Source organism: Passer montanus, unplaced genomic scaffold (assembly GCF_014805655.1).
Source record: "Passer montanus isolate IOZ18808 unplaced genomic scaffold, ASM1480565v1 scaffold21, whole genome shotgun sequence".
NCBI lineage: Eukaryota > Metazoa > Chordata > Aves > Passeriformes > Passeridae > Passer > Passer montanus.
In genome coordinates, this window is record NW_024366703.1 from 6,944,128 (window position 1) to 6,969,794 (window position 25,667).

A 25,667-nucleotide genomic window follows, 5' to 3' on the forward strand; every position below is an offset into this window, starting at 1 on the left:
TTCTTGATTCAAATATTTCATGAGAAAAATATTTCTTGTTGTTGTCCATTCTTGTTCTATTTTGTGGGTGGCTTCTGATTTGCCAAATAAATTAATGTTTAGGGGTTGCCTAATCCTTTGGGGGAAGTATTATATGTCAGTTGCTAATTCTTTTTGCTAATATGTAATATGAGATATAGGTACTTACATTAAAAAAATCTCAAGTGACTTTATTATTGCTTTAGGGATAGTCTTACTGTTGCCATATAGTAATTATATGGAGTCAAATTCTGATCTGACTCAGGTTTTGAGTAGTATTTCTCTGCCTGCAGGTTGGTCACATTGGACCATTGGTTGGTCCCAGTGGCCCCACTGAAAAAAAATATAAAATTATACCATGTGATTTGCACTAATCACACCCAGCCTTGGAGAGCTCAAAAGTACTGGGCAGGATTTCTCACAGATGCTGGGTTCCTGCATGCATCTGCTTGCCCAGTGTAGGCTCTGAGTCCTCAGTGGCTGAGGGTGACCACAAACATTTTGGGTGCATATCAGGTCAAGGAGGCAGCTGATGGGCAAGCCTTAATGCTGGGAGGCAGTTGTTGCTTAGATAAGAGAGCTTTACGTTATTCAGGGCGAGATAAACAGAGATACATTTGAGACAGAGTGGTGAAAGGTTAGCAGAGGTCTAAGATGAAGCACACAAATATTTACCTGGGTTTTTAACTGTTCTGAGACAGAGGAAGGCAGGTCAAATTCGGAGCCTCACATCTGTAACAGTGCTCTTTGTTGCAAATCTCTTACCTGCAGCAGCTGCACACTCACCCTGCCTGAAGCCTGAGTGGTAGGAATGGCTGGTTCCCAATGTTTGCCTCCTAGGAGATCAATACATTTCTCTGAGGTCTATGGTTACCACTGGGGAAACTGATAGGTCACCTGTTTCTCCATAAGCACTTCAGTTAAGGAAAGGCAGCAATCAGCTGTGTTACTGTGGTGATACCATGGGAGGGATAGGGGAAATCTCAGTTTAAAACAGCAGTGTGTCCTAATACTTTCTTCCTCCATCTTACTAGCTGCTTTGAGAGGAGTTTGAGAAAGGTCTTTTTCTCCTTGTGCAGTTGCTTCTCCTCTCCATGTAGCAGATACAATGGGACTTGTTCAATGCATTGACCATACCAAAAGGAATGGTTTGTGCTGGAAAGCAGTGTTTACTTACAACCTCTGACTAACTAGTACTTAAATCAGACCTGATGATTACTCTTACTGTGGCTAAAACTGATCAGTCAACACATTTTCCAGAACAGTGTGGTATAGATGAAGCAGAAGAGGAAGATCTTGTTATGTCTCCGCCTTCCTTAACATACTGTCTCAGCATGTCTAATGCATTTGAGCAAAATTGCTCAATGTGCAGTAAGTACAAGAGCATGATATTGAGACTCTCATCTCCAGCTGCTGCACTGGAATGTAATTTAGGAGCTCAGCTTTTGCATGCAGTAATGTATCCACATCCATGTTCCCTCCAGGTACCTGCCGGGGTAAAGGCTGAGACACAAAAGGCACAAACCCAGTGCAGATAGAACTCTTTCACAGGACTTCTGAGCACCTGAGATGAAGGACAATTCTGTGCATAGATCTAGTCCTTCTGGTGCAATCCTTGCTTGCATTGCTTGGGCCTGGTAGGGCTGGGACTCAGGTCTGTCCTTCGCTGTAAATCTTGTGTAATCAAAGGCAAGTAATTTAGCCATTGAGCTTCAGTTCTGAATCAATAAAATGGGACTAATAACAATGTCATCTTCTTGAGGCACCACAAGGATAAATATGTTAATGATTACGAGGTGCTGGCTGATGGGAAGCAGGCTTGTGTGTAATCATATCCTGCACTGTACACACCAAATCATAAAATATCAAACCTGTGGTTCTTTGCAAGGGTCCTGTGAATAACTAGTGCATTAGAACTTCTTTAGGAACTTGACAGAAACACTCTCTTGGGGCATGGCAAATTGTTTCAAATCTGCTTTCCGTAGGGAGCGCTGCAGAACCCCAGGCTGTCAAATTTGCACCCAACTGACAGTAGGATGTTAAAGTCTGACACAGACTCTAAGGGCTTTGTGCAGAAGAGGAATGTACTGTTTATTTATCATGGATTTGCAACCACCAACTGCTTTCCTAGTAGCTTTCTTCCCTTTCTTTTATCCTAACCCTACCACCCACACACAATAATCTATCAAGGTTTAAAGCAGACAACCTGTTCTGCATTCAGCATCACAAATAGTATCAGAAACACTCAAGCTTTTGAATATTTATTTGTATAAAATGTAGAGGGTCCCAATTCCATGTAGATTTCCCAGTCCTTGTATAGTTACAGTTTTCAGTGCTTATGCAAAAACCTTGTATTATTTGGTTGCAGATAGGGCTTGATTCAGTGTTTTGGCTCCAGCAAACCATATACTGACATGTTAAGCATGCATATTACCAGTTGTTCACTGTCCCAGAGTCCTAAAAAAAAGTTTCTTTGAAAAAAAGCTGGTTTCTGTCAAAACCCTGCTGGGCAGCTGTAGTACTTTGATTCATTAGTGTTATTACTGTAGACTGTGCAGCCCTTTTTTCTCCTAAGGATATGAATAAAAGCACACTTAAAGCTTAAAACTGCATTGGACATCTGTTTCTCAAAATGACTGTTGGCTCAGTTCATAAGCAGCCATTAAATCAGTTTGTATGTATTAACAAAAGAACATGTGAATTAATCTCTGGAAACATGACTAATCATTTTGAACATAGGTAACTGAATACTCTCAATTACCACTTGGAGAAATAAGACGTGCATGAATACCAGTGTGCGTTTCAGTGGCACATTATTTGTTTCTTAGGACCCATCAGCTTAGTAGGTGCTGCTGAGACACACAGAAAGGCAAGGCTCCCAGTCTTCTGAATCGTGCAGATTGGCTCTTGTTGGATACAGAGAACTGTTACCCATAGGGGATGTTTAAATGTCAGACTAAACACTGCTGCTGTCAAGCCCTCAGTGGGCTGGAAGCTCCAGATGTCAAAGTTCAGTGACACTTGTGGAGTCTTGCTTCGATCACTACTTAATTTCTTGATGTAATAATTTCTGGGGCCGAGTCTTTGGTTGTCGCTGGTAATTAGCTCTGTGCTCTCCTGTGCAGTAGGTGAGTAGTATCTCCATGTTACAGATTAGGACAGCAGAGTTAATTTGCCACAGTTGCAGTGAGAGCCAGCATTGGGATAGGGGAATTCTTGACCTTTTCCACCCCTCAAGGGCCCCCTTGATCATGCAGCATTGCTGAAATTGATGTTTTTCTGCCTCTTGGCTGACTCAGACTGTTCTACTGTGAGTTGAGGCATGAATTAGAAACCTAGTGCTAGCACACTGCATTACTGCATGTGTTGAAGCTAAAATTATCTGTGATTGTTGCATTTCATTGTGCCAGAATTCAGGTAGTGCCCACGCACACCCAGTGTCTGAACATTAGGTTTGAGTGATAGAAAAGGGTCTCCAAAGTCTGTATTACTTGGATAAGGCTTTTCCATCATGTCTCTGCTGTTTATAACTCTCCCCCTTCTCAAGAAGGATCAAGTGGTGTGGTTCACATGCCTGACTCTCATATTTCTGTCTGGGATTTCCCAGGTAATTGTGCTGGTCCCTTATGCATGATGTCCCATTTATCCAGGGACCCACAGAGACCTCAAGTCCCATCTGCATTCAATTTCTAGGCAGAAAGACAGTTTGAGTCTAGGGAAACCTGAACATATGGTAGCCCTGTAGCCATGTGCTAATTCCATCCAGCCCTGAACAGTTTCCAGCTGTGCAGGGAAATGAAGTCAGGCTCCTGGCAGAGTAGGGAACAACCCTCCGGCAGGTGGGGCTGGCAGGACTGTCCTGGCACTGACCTGCTGCAGCTCTGCACTCTGAGCATCTCAGGTGGTTGCCCTTCCCTCATGGGAAGAGGGAGGAGTTGTGTCACTCCAGAATTCCTCCTGGGATAACCCCAGACTATCACATGGTGTGCCTGGTTTGGAGCACATGAGTAATAGTGGCACTGCTTCCAGGGCTGGAGTCCGCTGCTCCTGGAGTTCTTGGTAAATAGGGCACGTGGATGGAGCAGCACTGGGTTAATGCACATTAACAAGCTCCATCTGAGCAGCGTTTCTGAGGAAGCTCTGACAGTAATATCAAAATGTAGGATTTGCTTGGAGGCGAGTCTGCACTTTGCTTCTCCCAGTTGTACTGGGTTTTCATTCTGCTTTGCTTGGGCAGAGGGGAGCTGTTGCCTTTGTAGCTGGTTTCCTGTCTTCAGTTCTTGGAGGCAAACTTTACATAAAGAGGAGCATTTCAGCATTCTCTGAAGCTGTCTGGTTCTGGCTCGGCTTTCTGTTTCTGCAACCACTAAGCAGTAAGTTTCCAATCCAGTCCTGCTTATTTAGGCATGCTCTCTCATCCAGTCGCCATTCAGTGGTGTCCTGGTTGAGTCAGGAATGCTGAATGGAGGGAGGCAATATACTTTAGGGAGTGTCTCTCAGCGTGAGGCCGAGTGCTGGGTGACAAGATTGCAAACTAGAAATGTAAATGTCTGGAAAACCAGTGTCAGTAGAAGTGCAAAGCAGTCACCATGCTAATAATTTGCACTCCTGCATAGTTTTGCCCATCTAAGAATCCGAAAGTGCTTTGCAAACATTGACTTAATCCTTGCAACGTTCCTACATGGAAAAATGTCTCGCTTTTACAGACAGGGAACCTGAAGCATAAAAGAGTTGTTTGACTTTGCTCATGAGTCTGCAGGGTGCCAATGGCACAGCCTAAATCTCTCAATTCCACTTCAGCTGCAGGTCTTGGAACAGTCTGGCCCCTGCAAGCTCTGACAGTGGTTATTATGCAGCTTTCCAAAGGGATATGTGAATGGCAAGAAGATTGTTGCTACTGGCATTGTCCTAGCAGCCCTTCCCTGCCAGGAAATGCACACAGAACATTGTCACCATCCTGTTTAACCAGGCTGAGGAGCACCCAAGTCTGAGCACTCGAAGTAGGCTTGTCTCAGTGTGACCATGGCAGGAGCTGTGTAACCATGTCCTCCCCAGTTCTGCACTTGCCTCTGTGCGTGCCTGACGGGTGCTGTAACTCTGTGTGCCAAGGTGCTTAGGGCTCTTTCCCACAGCTGCTGGTTTGCCCTTCAGGGGAAACTGTGGGAAAGAGACTGAAAGATTGTTGGCACTTAAGTGATCTTTGACCATATCTTCATGAGGGAGTGAGGAGGTTTGAAACAGCCACGGTTGGAAAGGGAAGAAGGGGGAGTGGAAGGAGGGGGCGGGAGAGGAAGAAAGGAAAAGTGGCCCGACCTTTCTCGCTCAGTTGTGCAAGCCTGCACTGATGGTTTGCATTTGCTAACTCACAGTACTGAATTTTATATGGAGCGAGCAAGGAGCAATGACAGAAACTAACTTCAGCGAGGCAGTGGGCACCCACTCCTGGAAAGAGCCCCTGCCATGGCCAGCTTCCAACAGCTTGTCCTTTGTGATTTTGATACCTGGCAGGGTCGCTTGGAAATGCAGCAAAATTATGCTCCATATCAGCAACAGAGCTTGGAGGGGAACTGAGACTTCCTTCCTTGACAGATCCATGAGATCAAGCACTCTGATCATAAAGCGAAGTGCAAATGCAAGAATAAATAAACCTTTCTTAATCCAATCAACCTGGTTATTCTTGAATCCCATAAAATAACTGCCAGTGGTTGCTTGAGGAGTTGCTATAAACATGACTTATAAGGAGGGGACATCCAAACTTTGTGCAACCTAGTGATTGCATTGGCAATTTTCCAGGATCCCCACAGGCTGCTGCTAATTGGCATCAAATTAAGCAGGTTGCAGCCACCCTCATCTTTAATACAAAGAGAGGGCCCCCGGGAGGCTGCAGGTTCCAGCGTGTGGCCTTCTCACATCAAGAAGGAGCACAGCACACTGGGACATCAAGTCTCCTCGAGCCCTTTCCCCTTGTTGACAGATCTGGGGAAGCTGCAGCCCACAGTGGACACCTTTACAATGGCTTGATCACCCTCTCTTTCTTAGAAAAAGAGAAAAAAAATCAAATATGGCTTTGGTTGAGTTCATGTTAATCAGCATTCATGAGACTTAACAAAAAAACAACAAACATAATTTCCTCCCTCTCTCCTCCACCCAGAAGCAGACTACTGGTAGAAACTGAAGCTGGAAAAAATAGTTGAAAGTCAGCTAAAGTCACCTTGGTAACTGCAGCAATACACTTGCCCAGAACAGGAGACATCAAACCCAACTACAAACAGCTTTAAAGAAACAAAAAGAATGTAATCATCTAAAGAATTAATCTGACAACTGCCCACGTTTACACCTCCCACAAGCTCCCAATCAGAGGGAAATGCGCTTTAATCTCCTCCAACTCCCCTCCAGTTTCACAAAACACTAGATGTGCAGTCTTTAAACTGGGGCATTTCCGGCATGCTGCTTCCATTTAAATCTGCTGCCTTTCCTAATGCAGCAGCCCTGGCTTTTGCAGAGTTGTTTTTTCTGGACACTGAGAAACATGAATTTTTTTGTGGGGGTTGGACTAAGTATTAAATCTGGCATAGACAAAGTTTGCAACATTTTTTGTGATAGTCAGCTAGATCTTAGTCATAACAAGTAAAACTCCTCTGACTCTTGCTGCTGATTTATTTGGTGATGGGGTGGAGGAAGCAAAGACTTACGGTTAACTGACAGTCGTAAAACCAGGGATGTTAGTGTTAGAAAGCAAACTTTCTACATTTTTTTTCTGAGTCTGAAAACTACAAGCTGTGGATGTCAATGTGTGTTAGGATATGATCTTTTTATTAATAACAACCGAGAGGTCCTGCTGACCCTTCATCTGCGTGATCACCCTTTGGAAGGGTCAGCACAAGGATTTCCAGTCCCAAAGAGAGAATTTTAATGAGTCTTTCTTAGTCCCTGTGATGGAACCGTAACCTCCTGATGTGTTATGTGCATTCCATTATATACAATTATTGTTTAGAAAAGTCTACCTTAGACAGAAGGTTATTTGGTTTCTGCTATTGGAGTTTCACCCTCAATTTTAAATACCGGAAATTGTGTGAGCTCCTCTGAAGAGAAACAAGAGATACAGAGTATGAGTATTTTGGAAAAGATTAATCCTTTCATGTCATTCACAGTATTAACTACCATTTTGCTTCACCTTTTTTGACAGAAGGGCTGGTTACTTATTAATGTGAAGTCATAATTATTGACAGCCGTAAAGTCATGACAGTTCCATTTGATAGTTATACATTAGTCAACATCTTCTCTTGAGCATGTAATGACAAACAGCATTTGCTGGTTTTAATAAGACTCAGAAAGCTTTGCCCCTTGTCTCCAGAATGGCTGTCGTCATTCCTATTATTGCATTAACAACCGGAGGCTGTTTCCCCTCCGGACTGCAGCCCCATTGTGCTTGCAGCTGTACTGGCTAGCATGGTGGAAACCTAAAAACCTACCTTTAGCTGGGAGAGATTTGGAGCCCAGGGTTGTGGGGAGCTGTCCTGCAGCTCTCTGTCCTGCTGAAGCACAAACCTTACACCATGGATTGCCTGTGAGGCTGTTCTGGGATGTCCCCACGCCTGGCACTTAGGCAGTCCAGGTGAGCAGGGCACAGTCTCTTGTCTGTAGCAGTAACATTGCTGTAAAACTCCTGATCCACTCCACAGTGCCTAAACTGTGGAACTGCATTTAGGAGTGCAAGTTTATGGCTTGCTTGAAAATCATGCGTTGCTAATGGCTGACCCTTTTGGTAGGGGCTGATAAATGAATGATTGGAAGCTGTAGACCACAGGCTGACTTTCCCACAGCTCACTGTGTATATAAGATCTGATAAGGAAGTTGAGACAAAGCTTAGCTTAAGGTCAACTGATCATTAATCAACTGTAACTGCACTTCTCAGGTAATCAGCCTGAAAAATGCTGGCCTGCTCCACTCTTTGAAGACCCCACCTAGAAGGAGCTATAAAATGTTTGCTGAAGTAGATTAAACACAACTTCAAGTGCCACACATAGACTACAAAGCATGTTGTGTCTTTGCTTCAGGGTTAACCCACTAAACTGACACTGCTCACTGTCAGTCCATTCAGCCCACCCTATGCATAAGCTGAATCCTAATGTACCATGTTCCTGCTGGATACATTACTACTTTTGTATGTTGCTAAAGATGAAATAGGGCATATTTTACAGTTTTTATCTTGCAGAGAGCTGAGCTGCTCTGGTATCTTTCTTCTGTATGTCTCTGACCTGGCCATGTGGTGTATTTGCAGGTTGGACCATGAGATATCAGAGTTTAGCTGTTTTAGAGTGGGCAGCTCAGCAGCATCGGTGAAGGGCTCACATGGGACTAGGTGACCTGGCAGAAGCAACAGGCTGATCTGTGCTGGAATTCACACTGAACTGCACTACTATGTGTGTGGCTGGTGGGAGTAATTTTGGGACAGCTCTCAAAGGTAAAATCAAGGGAAGGTGTCATCTAGGTCAGCTCATGAGGGTGAAGCTGATTCTTTGCAATCATTTCCAGATGTACACTAAAGACAGTTCAGCTTGGATGGAGGAAGGATCCAGGCTTGTTTTAACAGTGTTCTCAAGTGGAGCCACAGCTTGATAGCCTTGTTTGGCTTTTGGTCCTTGTGGCACAATGGAGGTACACTGCAGTGTGGAATCTCAGTGCCCTCCTGCTTTCCCTGTCCCTCTCCTCTGGCAATTCTGTACTGTAGAAACTATCTTAACAAAGTCTTACCTCTATTAAATTCTTGTGGAATGCCAGGTGGCAAGAATATAAATCACTTATCAGACACTTCTCATCAGTCCATGTCATCCATTAAAGTCATAACCCATCCTGTCCTTTATTCTTTGCTCCAGACTGTCAAGTAAGAGATCATGCTGGTGCTCTTTGAACATATAAAGTCTTTATGGTCAAGTATTTTGAGTTAGATCATTTTATTATCTAGAGGATTTGGTCTGGCAAAGTTCCTAATCATGTAACAACATAACCGTGTTGTAGCTTCAGAATATGCTGGTCTTGCAGAAATGAAGGAATAAGAAAGCAAAGTTGCCATTGTCCTAAAGCAGCCCGACTTACATCTGTGAATCTCCTATTTGTCACATGGAGAGTCTGTCTTTTGGCTGTTGCACTTGGTGCTGGTGGAGTCAGGAGATTCTCAAAGCCTTTTGGTTGAACTGTGCAAAAAAAAGGCACAAAGGACTGGGCTACTCATTCCAGCAGGCCACTACCTGAAAAATCCTGAAGATAAAGCAAAAGCAGGAGGAAGGACACACCTGGTAATTAATCCAAACCATAGTGTTTGGAAGTTTGAAGACTTTAGTTTTGCTGCAGTTCTTTCCAGTTTTGTTTTTTTTTTTAATACTGGGAAGGGATGCACCGTGTATATACATCAATTCAGATCCTAGGTTGTCAAATCAAGGTGAAGAGCTGCATGCTAGGACTGGTAGTCTGAGGGAGGCTGTGTCTCTGCAGAGAGTGGTGAAAACTCAGATGTGTCTTTGTCTTCATAGCAGTTTTTTCCCGTATCCTTCCATATTTGCAATCAAAATAGCGCACAGTGCTGGAATCCTGAATGTGTGCGTTTTGACTGTTCTCTTAGAAGCCGTAAGGACAGTTTGGAGAGCGAGAGCTCAGCAGCCATCATTCCTCACGAGCTGATCCGCACGAGGCAGCTGGAGAGCGTGCACCTGAAATTTAACCAGGAGTCCGGAGCGCTCATCCCCCTCTGTCTAAGGTGAGTGAAGCCATCCTCCTGCACAGCCTGTGCTAACATGCTGCTTGTGCCTTGTGGCATTGTTTCACCATACAGACATGCATGCAATGGGTCTGTAAAGGCCAGAGCTTAGATATTTTGCCAAAACACATTAAAAACAGATGATTCTTTGCATGATTCTGTGCTCATCGTGTTAAGATTGTTTCTGATTCTTTTTACGTCCTCGAGTGTCTTTTGAGTGCTGAAGCAGGACAGGGTTAGTATAGAGGGCTTTTTATTAGTCTAATGCTAGCAACCCTGTGATAAAGAAGGGATGTCTTAACATACTCTGTCAAAGAAATCCCTTAAGTTATTCATTCTGACTTCTGGACTCAGATAAGTGGTTGTGCAAAACCTGTTTGCAATCAGTTTATGCATACAAGTGTGGGTTTTAGACAAATTATGTCACATGACTGAAGGAGCAACACATTGTGTGCATGCTCTACACATTTTCTTTTGAAGGTTCAGTCTGTGCATATCACTGGCTTCTAGTTTTCCATAACTTCAGCCAGCATTATTTTTAAAAATCCCTGTGCAAATGTTCTAGTATCTTAAGATAAAAATGAACTGTCATGTCAAGACAAATGATTGTAGGTGATTGTGTTACTTTAGCTTAATGAGTTACATGTTGGTAGTATCAGAGTTATCAGCAGCAGGTGCACACTTGCCTGGGCCTGTTGAGAAACCAATGGGAAGGTTAATGCAAACATATTTTATTTTACATCACAAATGTGTGAACAGTCTGTCCTGATCAGTTAGCTCATCTGACCAGCAGTAACTCTCCAAGCAACTGTGACTCTGGTAGGCACTAAATATATTACCTGAAGCTTTCCCTCTTGCATGTTAGAAGCCATGCATAGGTGTCAGAGATGCTCTGAGCCAAAATCCAGAGCCATGATTTTCCCTTGCATTGAATGAAAAAAGGGAAGTAATACTGCAGATGGTCGTGTATGTGTGTTTTCTAGGCATTTGCCTAAGTAGTACAGGTGACATTTGCCAAACACCGGGACAATTGATTACTAGGTACTGTCACAGCATTGGGCCTTCTTAGAAATGCATATTCACATTCCCACACAATGTGGAGTCTGGATTCTTTTCTGTAGTTTCCACCTTGGTGGAAAACTGGCAGTCCCCTGCCTTTACATACATCAGCACCTCATCATGGGGATAGACATGAGGTGGGATTTAGATGTGTTCTAGCTCTGTAACAAGGTCCTGACATTAAGGAGGAAGAAGAAGGGTAGCTCCCTGCCTCAGAAGGAGTCTTATCAACTGCTTTTTGAAGCAAATCTTTCTTATATTCCTGAAAAATAAATATTTGCTGCCTTCAAAATGGTTTCCCATGCTGAGGCAGAAACAATAGTGATTTATCTGTTGTTGTATTGAATGCTGTGCACCCCCTCTCAACGCATGCACATGTGTTTAATTCCCAGGGGAAGGCTCTTACACGGACGGCACTTTACATATAAAAGTATTACAGGAGATACAGCAATCACATTTGTATCAACGGGAGTAGAAGGAGCCTTTGCTACAGAGGAGCACCCCTATGCAGCCCACGGACCTTGGTTACAAGTGAGAAAGCCTGTCTCCTGATTTTCCCCTTTCCTCCTTTACTGTGACCTAAAAATTATCTTGCTAAGGGCTTATGTTGTTTAAAAGTGTAACAAACCTGTATTTTCTGCTGCAACATCTCTCACAGCTCTTGCACAATATTTTCAGTAATTATGGCCTCAAAAAATAATGGTGAAATGCTGCTATTTATATTAGTGGAAATCAAAAAGATAATTGTCTGGAAAATTCAGACATCATCTATGAATACAGTAGTATCCATTTCCTGAAGTCGGTGAACACTTTACAGGCTGTATTTATTCTTGATTTTTTCCAGAAAGGAATTTGGGGAGGCAGAGTGGAATGACCTAAACAAGAATGGAGCCAGGGCAGAAGAGCTAGAAAGCTGTGGGACTGTGATCCTGCAGAGCCAAGATCTCAGTTTGATCATCCCTAATGGGAGAGCAGCACAGAGAGAAATGCCTTTCAGTTTTAGCTCTTTTCTATTGATTCTTTGATAAAAGCTTGTGGTTGCTTGAAGCACCCACACATTTTTGCACCCACATGTTCTTGGTGTCACAGATTTTCCCTGGAAAATCCCCGTCTGCTTGGAGTTGAGGGTCAGCCCTAGAGCAGTGATGCACTAATGATCTGACAGTGTAGTGCTGTTCTACTGTTGAATTTTTTTATGGTTATAAGCATATTGTGAAAAAAAAGTCTTGAGGGAATGTGTTAATGCAGAAAAACCCATTTCTGAGGGACTATGTGTGCAGTATGTCTCTGCCTTCACTGTAACTGTGGCATTCCTGCCTCCCCTTCTGTTTTGAAGACAGGGGGTTGTTTCACCATTGCAGTGTTGCAGTTAGCCTTCCAATGCTTGTTTTCAAGGCATTCTGCAGCCTGCATTCATATGTCTGGAGGACATCATACCTTGGAATCTGTATGACTTGTGAAGGAGCTGATCTCGGTCTCGTGTAGGGATTTTCAAAGAGCCTGCTTTGATTGTTCTGACTGGAAAGTGCAATGTTCCTATAATGATTAACAGCAAAGAGTCAGGTTTAAGGGTGGGTCATTTGCTGTTTGTTCCTGTGCTTGCCAACACATGATACACAGGATCTTGTGACTGTGTTAACTCCAAACATGAGTGTTTGTTTGCATTTGCATCACATCTCAAAATATATTGATGTGTAGAGTAGTCAGGTAACCTCTAAACAGTGAAGAATGGCAATAATTATGTCACCATCCAGACATGTTAACCCTTACAAACCTGTCTGGTTTCGAAAATGCCTCTTATTTTGGCGCTGAAAAAACGTGGAAGATTTTTGGAGTAGGTGGCATGAAAAGGTGAAAAATTGCTGGATCAGATGGTAGGGAGAAGCAAGTTCCCTTGCTTCTCTCCTACACAAAGCCAATGTATTGGGCTGGTTTTGAAAATGCCTCTTATTTTGGTGCTGAAAAACGTGCAAGATTTTTGGAGTAGGTGGCATGGAAAGGTGAAGAATTGCTGGATCAGATAGTAGGGAGAAGCAAGTTCCCTTGCTTCTCTCCTACACAAAGCCAATGTATTGGATCTTCTTGTTTGCCATAAGCAGCTCTGCTGCTGGCCCCTGCCCTGTCCTGTGTTGAGTACAAAGGAAGACAGGCTGAAGGGGGGAGGAAGGGAGGCTAAAAGCAGCCTGGGACAACAGGAGTAGCACCCGGTTGTGAGATGTGGGAGTGTCTGAGACTCTTGGCTTAGTATGCAAGGGAAGACTTGATCCGTGCTCAGCCGTTCCTTGTGGTGTTGGGGGCAGGGGAGGGGGAGGTTTGTGTGGCTTTGCTTCAGAAGTAAAAGAAATTGTGGTGCATAAAATTTCCAATGAGGAAATTGTGTTTGGTTTAGTCCATTGCAGCCTGGGCTGGCTGAGTTGGCAAGTCCTGCTAAGCTTTCACAGCAAGGCCCAGAGAGGATTTTCCTCCTCCGTTGCTTGGGACCCCAGGCACAGCAAGGAGCTCCAAGGAGAATTGGTGGCTGAAAGCACATTACTGCCATGCAGGGGCATGTTGCAAAGACAAGTAAATGGAGGAACTGTGGAGGAGACATGGCAGGCTTTTCCTCCTGTGGACTTTTTCCCTATCTTAGGGTAGAAATAAGAGCCTTAAAAATCCCAGCCTCAACTCTGCAGCAGCCAGAGACTGACTTCTCTTGAGTCTAAGCTTTGGTGCAGTGAGAGCCCAAACCTGCAGACTAAACACAGTACCTCCTGTTTACATCTTGTGGGCTGGAGTGGAGCATGTCCAAGGTGGGACAGGCTGGAGAGCTGCTGTCTATCAGCCCCCGCTGCCCGGGCTGAGCAATGAGCTGAGAGTCACTGGGCTCTGGTGGAGGGTTAGCAGATGACAGGAGTTTGGCAGGTCCCAGCACCATTCTGACCAGACAGGTGTCCATATCACCACCACAGCTGGTACTCAGCGGGAACCGTTTTAGCAGTCTCAGCAGAAAAAGTAAGGAGTCATTAGACCAGAGAGATTGTACGCCCCATTTCTATCAACAGTCTTTCCAGGTCACGTTTGAGGCATGTTAGTAGGGGAAGCCTGTCCTGCTGCTGCCCATGCTCTGGGGATGATTAGATTATTTCATTCTCCAGAGCTGTCAAATTGGCACCTTTCCCAAGTACTTGGAATTTTTTTTTTTCATTTAAGTAACATTTAATTAGTTCTAAGAAGCTAAATTCTATTAAAGGTCTAAGCATGTTAGGCTGGTTTATTTCTGAACTCTTTCCCCTGTGTCATGTATTGTTGAATAGGGAAATTGCTTTAACTCAGAAATGTACAAACATATTCAAGAAGTCCTCCTTGTTAACACTAGACTCCTGTTTATATGCTAGTTACTGTGGCAAAGTCTCTGATGTGTAACACTTGAATTAACATTACACATGATCAAAGGCTTCCGCGGTTCTTTCTTCCACTCCCCCTTCCTCCAGTGCTGTGACTGCAGAGCCCCCACATTGCCTCTTCAGCACCTCTCCTCTGTTTTCCAAGGGGTAGGTGTTCCAAATGCACAGGGAAAGGCTGTGCAGGAGGTGTCTGGCCCATGCTGGAGGGTTAAGGATGCTGATCATGCAGACAGACTCCAACATAAACTGCCCCACAGTGACATTCGTATTTGTGGTGGAGCGTCCTTGGTCCAACATCTGAGCTGTGCCAAGTGTGCAATTCATCACAGATTGACCTTGTTTGTCTCTAAAACATTCCCAAAGCAAGGTGAGGTTGTGCGTGTGTTCTCTCTCCCTCCCTTACTTTTGTTCCGACAGATGATAGAGACGCTCTGTTGAAATGTGTAACTGATCAAGCCCGTCCCAATAAAGTTGCCTGAGCCTTTAATACATATTAATATTATCCTGGGGTAGTTTGTGTCAAAGCCTGTCAGCATGCATCATCCTTTGGGAATTACCATCATTAAGTCTCCAGTGATGGGAGTCAGGACATGCTTCTGCAAAGCTCCTCTGCTTTTATGTGGAGCTCTCTGCCCGTCTAGCACAAAGCAGGCTGCTCTCCCCTCCTGCCTTGCTCACCTGGACTGCTTACTCTCCCCAGAGGGGAGAAGGAGGTTTGTTTAACTCTACCTTTAGATAATTTCTGCTCCTGCTGCTTTAGGCAGTCATTGTTCTAGGCAAGAAGATGACATTCAAGCCTTTGATCATGTGCAACGTGCATGTTACGCATCAGATACTACTGCAGACTCTGACATACAAGCCAATACAGTGCAGTAAAAACAAACCTATAGTTAAAGAGTCCTCGTTACTGTAAAATCTAGCACACAGAATGTAAGAAATATCTCTGCACTTTAGCCTTGCCTGTTACACATGTGAATTTCAATGCAATATCTAATTGAAGAATCATACATATTTTTAACAGAGTGTGCTTGCCTCATTCACTGCACAGAGATGCAGTATGTTTAGGGGATGAATCGGGAGCGTGGAGTAAAGTAGACTCTTTCCTATAGGATTCCACTTTATTTGTGAAAATTGGAAAGTGTGTAATGAATGAGGCAGATAATTGCAAAAAATCACAGTAGTCTTATAGTGAAGCCTGTTAAATGCTGCCCTGGAGAACTGGGTCCTGTTCCTGCCTCTACCTACTCTTATTCCAGAGTCTTAAGCTAAAATGTTCTCACCTGGCAAGTGACTTTGTGTTCCTCATTTTCTGGATGCCCAGCTCAAGAGCTGAAGTCTGATCTGTGTTCCCAGCAACAAGAGGAGGTCAGGAGGAATTCCCTTGTGCATACTTCTGTGCTACACAGAACTAAGTGGACTGGAAAACAGGGATCTGCAAGTCTTGAGATGGACACTCACAAGAACTAGACATTCAGATTCAATTTTTTCTTCACTCATTTTCCTGTGTCTGTTCAGAAGAACATTCTTCCGGTCATCCTGTGAGGAATGCAATGAATTCAGTGCTTGCCAAGCATTCTAGCTCCACAGATGAACAGCAGAAACAATTTCAGGAAGAGATTAAAATTTATTCTTGCAGGTCAGGAGAGAGAAAGGATTTCTCTGGAGCAGGGATTCAGCCTGGGAGCTGTGGTCAAAGACTTCAGCTTCCTGCTCTTGCAGGTTTTCTCTGTGACTTTTAAGTCTCTAGTTCCTTGAGGCTCCATCCCCCATCTGCTGTATGGAGGGGAGCACTTCCCTGCCTTGCAGAAATGTGAGGCAAAGCACATCAGAGGCTGAGAGAGTGGTGGACAGTAAGATTAGGTACTGCCAGTGTTATTCATGCTGGCAGTAGTTGGATGGAGCATACTAAATAAAGGGGAAGAGAGTAGGAGAGAATGGGGAAGCAAGTTGAATGATAATGAAAAGAAATGATGACTAATGCTGCATTCAGTGAGCAGAACCATCCTGAGGACTGAACAGGGCAGAGGTCTTCCTGGAGAAAAACTGCAGGTGATCCTGTGATTACAGATTTGTTTCATGAGGCAGACATGTGCTGGCACCAAATTCGTGTGGCATAGTTTCTGTGCAGCAATTTCCAAAGTTTTGTATGCCCAATGTCACTCATCTCTGAGTGCAGAGAGTATTTTTTCCAGGTAATTTACTTGGGTTTGGGACTAATCCTGTTAGGCAGGTGGAGGCTATGGATCACTGGCACTTGGCACCCCCTGATTCTCAGCACAATGTGAGTGTCTCGCAGCAGTGGTGGGGTGTTATCCTCTGGCACCAGGCACTGCTGGGGGCCCTCTTTGCTCGCCTCCCATGCCAGTAGGTTCCCAACGTCCATCTGACAGCATGTGTGGATGTTAAGGCTGTGTAAATGGGGTTTTCCATACTCCTTGCCCTTTGTTGTCCCCAGCTTTGGCATCTGATCTGCCCTTCATCCTGTTTTTCTGTGTCTCCTCCGTCTTCCCCTCATCCTGGCCCGTCTCTGCTTTCCTCTCCTCCCCTTCATTCAAGATGGAAAATTCCTTCTCCTCCTCCTCCACATGGTCTGATTTCCAGCAGAAACACTGAGAGTGCTGGAGAGTTTCCCTGCCATTAGTCCTGATGTGCCTGGTGACATAGCAATGCCTCACCTCTCAGAGGAATGATTAGAGGAAAAATCACTCCTTAGCTACCTCTGCCCTATTTTGGGGCAGAGCTGCCTTGGCTGGGATGTTCTCAGTGAAAGAGGACTTTCCATTTCTCATAAAGGCTATGGGCAAACAGTCAGAGACTTCTGACTTAGCAAAGCATTATCATGATCAGGAGAAAGACTTGCCCTTGTCCTCCAGAACACTCATTTGCTAATCTTCATCACCCTCTTCATAAGGGGTGGTTCTCATGCCAACAAAATTATCACATGAATTTGCTAGTACTGTCAAAATACACTTTTTCCAAAATATCTCTCTCAATTCCTTTTTCCCTAAAAACCTTTAGAAAAAATCAAAAACAAGGCATCCAGCATGGAAAAATAAGTTGAGGCTTAGGACAGCAAGGTCAAACCTTTCATAGAAAATGTTAAATGTGCCTGTAGGCAGGATAGGTACATGGAAGCCGTGGGAAGCATCCAGCATGCAGGAGCTATCAACATGTGCTATCTATGCTGGCAGTCACAGCAGAGAGGGGATTACTGTGAGCAGGGTCATGGGGGATGATCCATTCTTTTGGTTTGGCAACCTAAGTGAAAAATCTGGGAAAGAAGATCAGACTGAGCCCAATCTTTAAATATTTTCAGTTTTTCTTGCTGAAACAAAAGCTTTAAAGAGACCAAAAGCTGAAATAAAATCCTTTTATGTTGAATGAAACCAGAAATAAGAAATAAGAAAGTTTTCTTCAATAAAAACAGGAAAAAAATCTGGTTTTGCAGAATAGGACTGGAGGTGTTAGAAGTTTGCCTTCTCTAATCAATATTTGAGGGATATAATGCTTGCATAGAATGCGAAACACATACTTTATTTCTTTTCTTTAATTTGAACCCACATTTCTACTTCTTTGCTTTATGGACACCACAGCTATAGGATATTTTGGTTCTTCCTCAGCTCTTCCAATTGGAGTTGTTCCACATCATATAAAACACTGAATTAGTCACAGAGACAGAGTGCACAAGAGAATGACTTTGTTCCGGTAGAGTCAGGACATTCCCCTGGAAATGAGCACATCTGGTTCTTCTCTCTGCTAGACCACATGTTAAATCATTTATGCACATTGGCATACTGGCAGCAACAGAGGTTCAAAGCAACATTTGAAAGGTCTACTCTGATGCTGAAGATGCTCACTTGTAAGTGGTAGCTATGGGTCATGTCCTCTCTTGAAGACACAGGCTTGATTTTTGGTCTCCCCACACTTGAATAGATGTGTTATTCCTAGTGTGGCGAGTTTAGGAACACCCACAAGCTCGTTTGAGTTGTGTGCGACTACAGCCCGCTCTTCTCCAAAGCAGTTTTATGTGTCTACTCATGAAATTATTTTTCAGAATGTTTTGAGTGGCTTCCCCCAAATTCTTGAGCAGGTCTTAGAAATCTAAGCTAGCAGTTTTTCCATAAGTTTATCGTGTGCCCCAAACACTCCCCCAAATCTTACTGCATTATCCCTTTGTGTTCTTTTCCCTCACAGCTGAATGAGACATTTCACCTAGGGTAGAAATGCACCGTTAGAACATGATGATCCTCCCAGTGTCAACTCTCCTGCAGCATGTTCTCTAGTACTTTGTCTAGGCTAGTTTTGGATGAGTCAGGTTCTTTCATCCTTCTTAATCTGACTGACTGTCTATCCTGCCACCTAATACCCCTCCCTTGCCATTCAAAGGAGACTTTGATTTTGGCTACTTTGTGTAGGCTGTCTTCCACCCACTTAGTGCATTCCTTGAAATGTCTGTTCTTCCTTTGCTTTTTCTCCCTGAAAGAATTGGATTTGCCTGTTGTCTTGGCTTCCTTGACAGCTCTTTCCCCAGCTGAGCCAAATTTTATGTATTGAATCAAAGAAGCCTTGTCTGCACAATAGATCTCATCAGTCTGAGCTCTAAGGAGCTCAGGTCCTTGGGATCAGCCTTGTGACTGAGAATGTCATGAAAAGATCCCACAAGGTCAAAATCTTTCAGTGCCATCCTATATTTCCTCTTCTGGGACTGTAACATCATGGTGTGAAGCAATAGGGTTCCTGAGGCATCTGTGAGTGGATGTTTCTCTTTTTCAAGGGGGGTTGTGAATCTCCTGGAAGAGCAGCAGTGGAATTTCCCATCAGAGGTGTTTGTTGCAGTACTGGTACCTTTGAGGCTGCAGTGAGAGTTGTGATGGATTCAGGCAGCAAGGTGGCCTTTTCAGACAGTGTCAGGGCTGGCCTGACGTGAACAAGGTGACAAGACCTCTGCCCTGAACCACTTGGAGCGTGAGCAAGGCAGTGCAAAGATGGCAGGTCAAGGAGAGAGCAGAGAGGTGAGCTGGGGTGTGCCTGTGGCACAACACAATCCCCCCATCAGGGGATCTTATTGGTGGAAATTTCATTGGGAAAGGCTGACGCTGTTTAACTTAACTTTTTGCTATGCTGACAACAAGAATTAAGCTGAAACATTTTCAGGGCAAAGGACTCATAAAAGTTACTGGATATTTGCAGATGTAACAGATGATTTGGCTTAGAATACAACTGTTCCACCTGTTCCAGGCTAGCACCCAATGGATGAACAGTTTCTTACAAGGGTTGGTGTGGTTTACATGAGGGTTTATTGCAATGTGTCCTCACCCTTCTCTGGCTGGACATACAGGCCAGCTCTGTACTAAGTCCAGAACTAATAAAACATGGTTTCCTTTCTTTGACAAACCTGCTAGAAAAGCAACTTGCAGTGTTTAATGCAAACAGAGCACTAGGGCAAAGTGTGTGATCGTTTGGTTTTTTCCTAGGTAGGCAAGAAAATTGAGTATTATCAGTGAAAGCCTCTGCTTCAATGTAGCTGGGCCATTTATTTGCTTCTGTCTTGCCCTGGGCAAAGCATGTTTCCTTAAGACGGGCAGAGGTGCAGCTTGATTCCTAGCTCAGCCTCTGAGAATCTTCATTGATCAAAGTCTTGCCAGCTGTGCCAGGCATTCAGCATTGGTGTGACCTCTGTCCCCAGGAGCCTTTCCTGAGCTGAGAATGTCAATCCCTCATGGCAGTGTTGAACCCTGTAGTGAGGGATGGGGTGTTAACTGTGGGGTGGTACCTGTAAGCTGACTATAAAGTCTTTAATGTTTTACTGAGCACCAGGTTCTTTCAAAGTCAGCCATACTCATCTGGAGCCCCATGATCTTGTGTACACTTTTAGATTTCATCCATTTTCATAAGCCTGCAGCTGAGTACCTGTAGCAAGTCACGATACAGGTTTCTCAACCAGATGTGCATATGAAAGCTTCAACATAAACTCCTTCAGGTGACCCATAGGTGAGCCCTGTGAATAAGTAGATTTCAGCAAGCTCAGGTGAGACTTGCCACGAGAGGGAGACAGCATGTGTTCCCTGAGCACATCCACCTGAATGAGACAGCCTAGCCTGGTGTTCTGAACACGTCTGGACACTTGCAGCTCTTAGTGAAGTGGTGAGAACCCGAGCTTTGTACTTCAGTTGTGTGGTAGGTACCTGTGATAGAGAACAGGGACACTTGTCTTCTGGCTGTTGTCATCTTCCGAGCATCTGTAGCATGACTCAGTGCCACAAAACACAGAGCAAATGGAATCCAGATCTGCTGGCAATGGTTTAGCACATGTCCAGGCCTCTCTAGGTCAGGTCTGGGAGATCCTGGTGCGAGCAGGACTGTGCAGCACCCAAGGAGTTGTTTCAGGTACCTGCAGCTGGCTGGCAGGGCCATTCACTGTTCATACTGCAAACAGCCTTTGCACAGGCTCAGCTGCACCCTGTGACCAGCTTTGGCAGGCTGGGTGTTTGCACAGGGCTGTGAAAACACAGTGCTGCGAGACTGGGCTGCTGCAGCACCCAGGACACCTGCTTGGGACTGCTCCTTTGCTTCCTCAGCACCAGCTGAGAGATTTCATGGGAGAAGAGGCTTGTTCAGTGCACATGGGATGGCTTCGTTGGCCCTGCAGATTGTGTCGGCTTTTCCCATGGCTGCAGCACAACAGTGGGGCTCTGTTTTCCTCTGGGAATGGAATAAGCTGCTTCATCATTGTGATCTCTGTGTAGTGTCCTGTTGATAAGATCAGTCAACAGCATCAGAGGAAAACTCAGATTCAGTTCTGAAGTATAAAGTGAGTGAGGCCTATTTGTTTAATTTGAGCTTCTAAGGTTTAAATCCCAGAGGAAATTAAATTAGGTGCCTAGAGCAATGGCAGTCTGTCATGTTTATTTGCTGGGAATGTCACCTTTAATATCATGCACATACAACGTGTGTGTGTGTGTTAATGTAATGGGGTATCATACTGTGCAAGAGCAGGCATGCTACAAGAACTGGAGATGTGAAATACTGTGAGTGAGGGGTGCTGAGATAGGATTGGATTTATTTTCAGCCTTCTCCATAAGACTCACTCACCAGCATGAAGGTGGTTTAGCTAATTGCAGGTGGGGATGGCAGCCTGATCTATGTATGAGCACAGGCATTAGTGCTCTTGAGCCATTTTGATTGGGCTACTTCTAACAGGAGAAATCTTGTCTAGACGTGAATCCAGGATGAAAATACTTCTTGCTTCCAAGCCCTCTTAAGCAGTTGGTGTCCTGCTGGCACATGCTTTCCCCCTGCATGCTCAGGAGAACCTCAAGAGTGCCAGTTTCCTGTGTTGTGGAATGTAGCTTGTACATTTGGTTACACCTGCACTTTGGAGTCTCCCTTCTCCAGGAAGAAGGCAGGTCTCCCCAGCAGTGTTGGGTAGTAGCATTTGGGGTGGATTTTTCTCTGACTTAGATTGTTAAAGACAGGCTCTGAGACACACACTGTGTGTGTGAATGTCACTGCAGCAGCTTGTCACTGCGACCTGTGACACCTGCTGTCCACCAAAGTTAACTGTCCATGCAGGGCTCACAGAAGGCACTGCGATCTTTCCTCACGTGCTGCACAGAGCAGGCTGCCATTGCTCTGAGCCCCCACATGCAGCTGAGCCCAGCTGTGGTCTCCTGTCTCGCTCCACTTGTCAGACCTTTCAGGGAGCCAGTTCAGCTCAGTGCCTCAGTGGTATTTGTGCTTCTATTTCAGCTGGATTACCAAAATTCACTGAGAGAGGGCAGTGAGCTGTAGACAGGCTCAGCCATCTTAAGGCATCGTACCCCAGTTTCAGTGCTAGGCACAGTGCTCCATATAGGTTTGTTCCTAGCCAAGACCTGACCTGTTCCCTCCTTCATTCTCTCCACCCTTTGCTGTTTACCCCTGCATACCCTGTCTTGTCTTCCTACAGCCTCAGAGCAGCTGGCTGCCTTGCACACGTGGCTCCCATTTCTCTCCTGCCTGTGGCACCTTGGGAGTGCCCAGGGGTCTTCCTGCTGTGCTTGAATTCTAGCCTCCCTGCCAAAGCTGCAGCTCCTCATTCGTGCTCTCTCACCCATCCCAACCTCTGGCATTTTTGCTCATCCGTGGATGGCTGAATATTCATTTCCTCCTGGCCTGATTGCTGTGAATACCAATTCCTCCTCCTTTTTCCGGCTGTTCTGTAGATTTTGATGTCTGCCAAATTGTTTTCATTCCCTCACCCCTCTGCAGACTGCACCTCCGCAGAAAGCGATCCTCTCGGTGCAGAGCCCCAGCTCCCCACCCAGCCCTTCCTCCTGAGCTGAGTGATCAGGTTGCCCTCCTGCCTCCAACAGGGACAGACTTCTCCCTCCTCCTGCAAACAGTCAGCAAATGAGCCTCTCCAGTTCAAGAGGCAGAAGAGTTGCAGGCTCCTGCAAGGAGACTGCAGCAGTTTGCGGTGGCTCTGCGTGTTTCAGTGCAATGTTCCTCAGCTTGCCAGTCTGCAGATTGGTGCCAGGTTGCAGAGTCCTGTCCAAAGCAGCAAGCTGCTGGCTCCAAGCTGAAGCAGAGTTTTTTCAGGCTTGAGGTATGATGAGAAAGGTAGAGGTGCCTGCATTCGTGCTGAGCAGCTTGGTCATAAACACTGGCCTGGAGCCTGCTGCAGGTTGAACCTAAGTGAAGAGGGGAATGTAGTGGAGAGGGGAGGTTGTGATTCCATCATCCTCCAGGATCTGTGTGGAGTGGCAGCAGTATGGCAACGTTGAGGGGAGAGGACTGCAGACATTTTGGATTTGGATTTAGTGGGTTTTGGATCTCTTGTCTTGCCCAACAAAAGAAGAAAGGGAGACTAGAGTATTCCATTTCTCTTTCTGTCCAATAGTCCTGCTTATGTGTTGCCAAAATGGAGCCCAGAGACTTCCACTTGCCCATGGCATCCTGGCAGTCCTTCGCTCTCCACTGGTGTTACTGGCCCTAAGCAGCCAGTGGCACAGGAGGTGGGCTTCCTGCAGGGCAGTGGGACAGCCTGGCTGCCCCTCTTCCTGATCTGAGGTGGAGAGCAGTGCAACTGGCCACTTAGCTCCACTACTGTTTGGTTCTGGAACAGTCCTTTCTCTGGAGCACAGGGTTCATGGCTGGGAAGAACGGGAAGAGAAAGGGTGAGAAAGGGGGCATGGGAATGGTGGGCTCTTCTGGATGGAAAGTAATGCCAGAGAGGAGGAAAGGGTGGACCAGAGGAAGGAAAGGAGGAGCAGGGGGAAAGAAACAAACCTGTAGGCTAAAATGGAAATAATAATCCACTGGATGCTGCTGCAACCTAACTCCCAGGAATGCTGCTCCGAGGCCCCCTCACTGCGTGGGGATGTTTGCCTGGTCCTGCACGGCCGTCTCTGCTCCTGTGCCAAACCAGCTGTCCTGCCTGGAGCTCTGGCCTCTGCGGCTGTTGTGAAGAGGGCAGGATGTGTTTGCTTTTGCCTATCACATATTTTTTTAAGAGGGTGGGAGTTCCTCTGCTTGAATTCCCAGGGCTGATTTTCCCCGTGATGTCTCTGGTTTCTGTGACTTGGGGGACTCCATGGAGCTGGGGTCATGGTCCTCATCCAGGACTTTTGACTTGACAGCAGCTGTTTTCTTGGACTGCTTCACGCTTGCCAGCCTGGCTCTGAGATGAGCCAAAAGCTTTCCCAGCACAGGCATGCAGGATGGGCATGTGCCATCACAATATGGGGGTGCCTTGCGTGGGCACCTCTGGGAGCACTTCCCATACCCAGCATCTGGTTCGTGTGAACAATGTGCTGTGCTGGGGTCAGGCCCTTCCCCATGCCCAGAGCACCAGCTGTGTATGGATCTCTGGCTCTTCCCTATGCTGCTATTTCCTGATTAAACTGTGAGCTTGACTTCAGTGGATCAGATGAAAGTGGCTGTCTCCCACTGTCTCTCCAACAGTTGTTATCTTGACCCTTTTTCCTCCTTCCCCACTCTTTCTGTCTAAAGCCGAGCCTCTAATTTTAGACTGAGGGAGATAATTGAGGGTCAAAAAAGATTGCTGTGTAATTTCAACTTTTTTTTCAGTGGTTGGGGTGGAAGACAAAGTTAGGAGCTCCTTGCCCTCAAACCTTTGTAGTGTGGTAAAGAAAGACATAGGGGAAGGAGTGAGTTGGTACAGTCTGCTCCATGCAGAAGTCATGCTGTTCCTTGCAAATAGCTAAAACTAAGAGTGAAAAAGCATAAAATACTGTATTTCCTTTGCAGATCCTATTGACTGAAGAGTTCGTAGAGAGAATGCTGGAAGATTTAGAAGATCTGAATTCTCCAGAGGAAGTAAGGCTGCATCATTCCCGTATCTTCCATGTACTGTCCCAGAGAGCTCAGCCCATCCTGCAGCTTGTCTTTGATCCTCCCCTCAGCCTGCAGGCTGCAGCCCTGCCCCATCCATAGACTTGAGGCCATGCTAAGCCTTCACATCTGCTGTGAGCTACTGAGGCACTGAGAGAAGGGATTGCAAGAAATATAAGACAAGGATAGGTATTAAGCGAGTTTCTGTGTTTTGATTGCCATCAGCTTCTTTTCCAGCATAGTATCTGAGCACCCCAAATGAAAGCAGTGCAGCCCCTGGGCCAGGTGGCAGGATTTCCTCCATGCCATGTATAAATGTAGTCCTCACCAGCAGCTCCTAGCACATCACCTTCCCTGCTCTCAGAAAGGCTGAAAGTGGTGGTAGCACATATACTTTTGAACAATCTGTTGTATGGGCCTCCTTTAGTGGGTTTGGTAAGCAGGCAGGGCTGTTTCACATCTGCTACTTGGCCTTCACCTGCTGGCCCTGCACGGTGTGTGAAGGACCATCACCAGTCTGGAAGCATTACAGCAACAGCCAGGGGGGCTTTATAAAGCTGGTACTAAACTTCCCACTGCCATGTGATCTCTTCCTGGGGAACATTTAACACCCCGTCTCCCATGCCATGCCATATAAATATTCTGCTTGACTTCAAAGATCAGTGGCAGAAATGACATGTAATATTTTTAATCCCATTTTTTACAGCTCCCTGCAGACTCTAAAGAAACTTTCCTTGGCTTGTAGAGCAGCCCTCCCCTTGCTCTGCTCCCCTCCCCCCAGGAAAATCTCAGGGCTCTAATTGTTTAATCCAGAGTTGACTTAATGCCAGGGTGTTCCTCACTGTGTGAGTGAGGGGAGCATGCTGCTGGCTGTGCAGTAACTTTCAGACCAGCTTTTATTCAGTTAAACCTAATCCAAAGCTCATTTTTGCTAGTGACATGGAAGCCCAGGAGCACTTTGGTTTGAAGGCCCTTTAGTGAAGGCTTTGGATGGCTCATGTTTCTTCACTGTCCATTGAGGCAAAGAGCATGGCAGCTCCTGGCCCAGCAACAGCGTGTTTGGTTCCCACTCACTGTGACTTAGCTGAATTAAAAAGTGAAAAACAAACAAATGCGAA

General features: G+C 45.4%; 1 protein-coding gene across 2 annotated transcripts in view; it reads left to right on the forward strand.

Moving 5' to 3' along the window:
• Nucleotides 1–25,667, forward strand: part of SUFU (SUFU negative regulator of hedgehog signaling) — an 88,842-nt gene that overhangs the window by 54,838 nt on the left and 8,337 nt on the right. For both annotated transcript variants that reach the window (XM_039709004.1, XM_039709005.1), the window contains exons 9-11: nucleotides 9,638–9,772; nucleotides 11,224–11,362; nucleotides 24,466–24,534. In XM_039709004.1, the coding sequence (XP_039564938.1) occupies nucleotides 9,638–9,772; nucleotides 11,224–11,362; nucleotides 24,466–24,534 (343 nt within the window). The remainder of the gene's footprint in view (nucleotides 1–9,637; nucleotides 9,773–11,223; nucleotides 11,363–24,465; nucleotides 24,535–25,667) is intronic.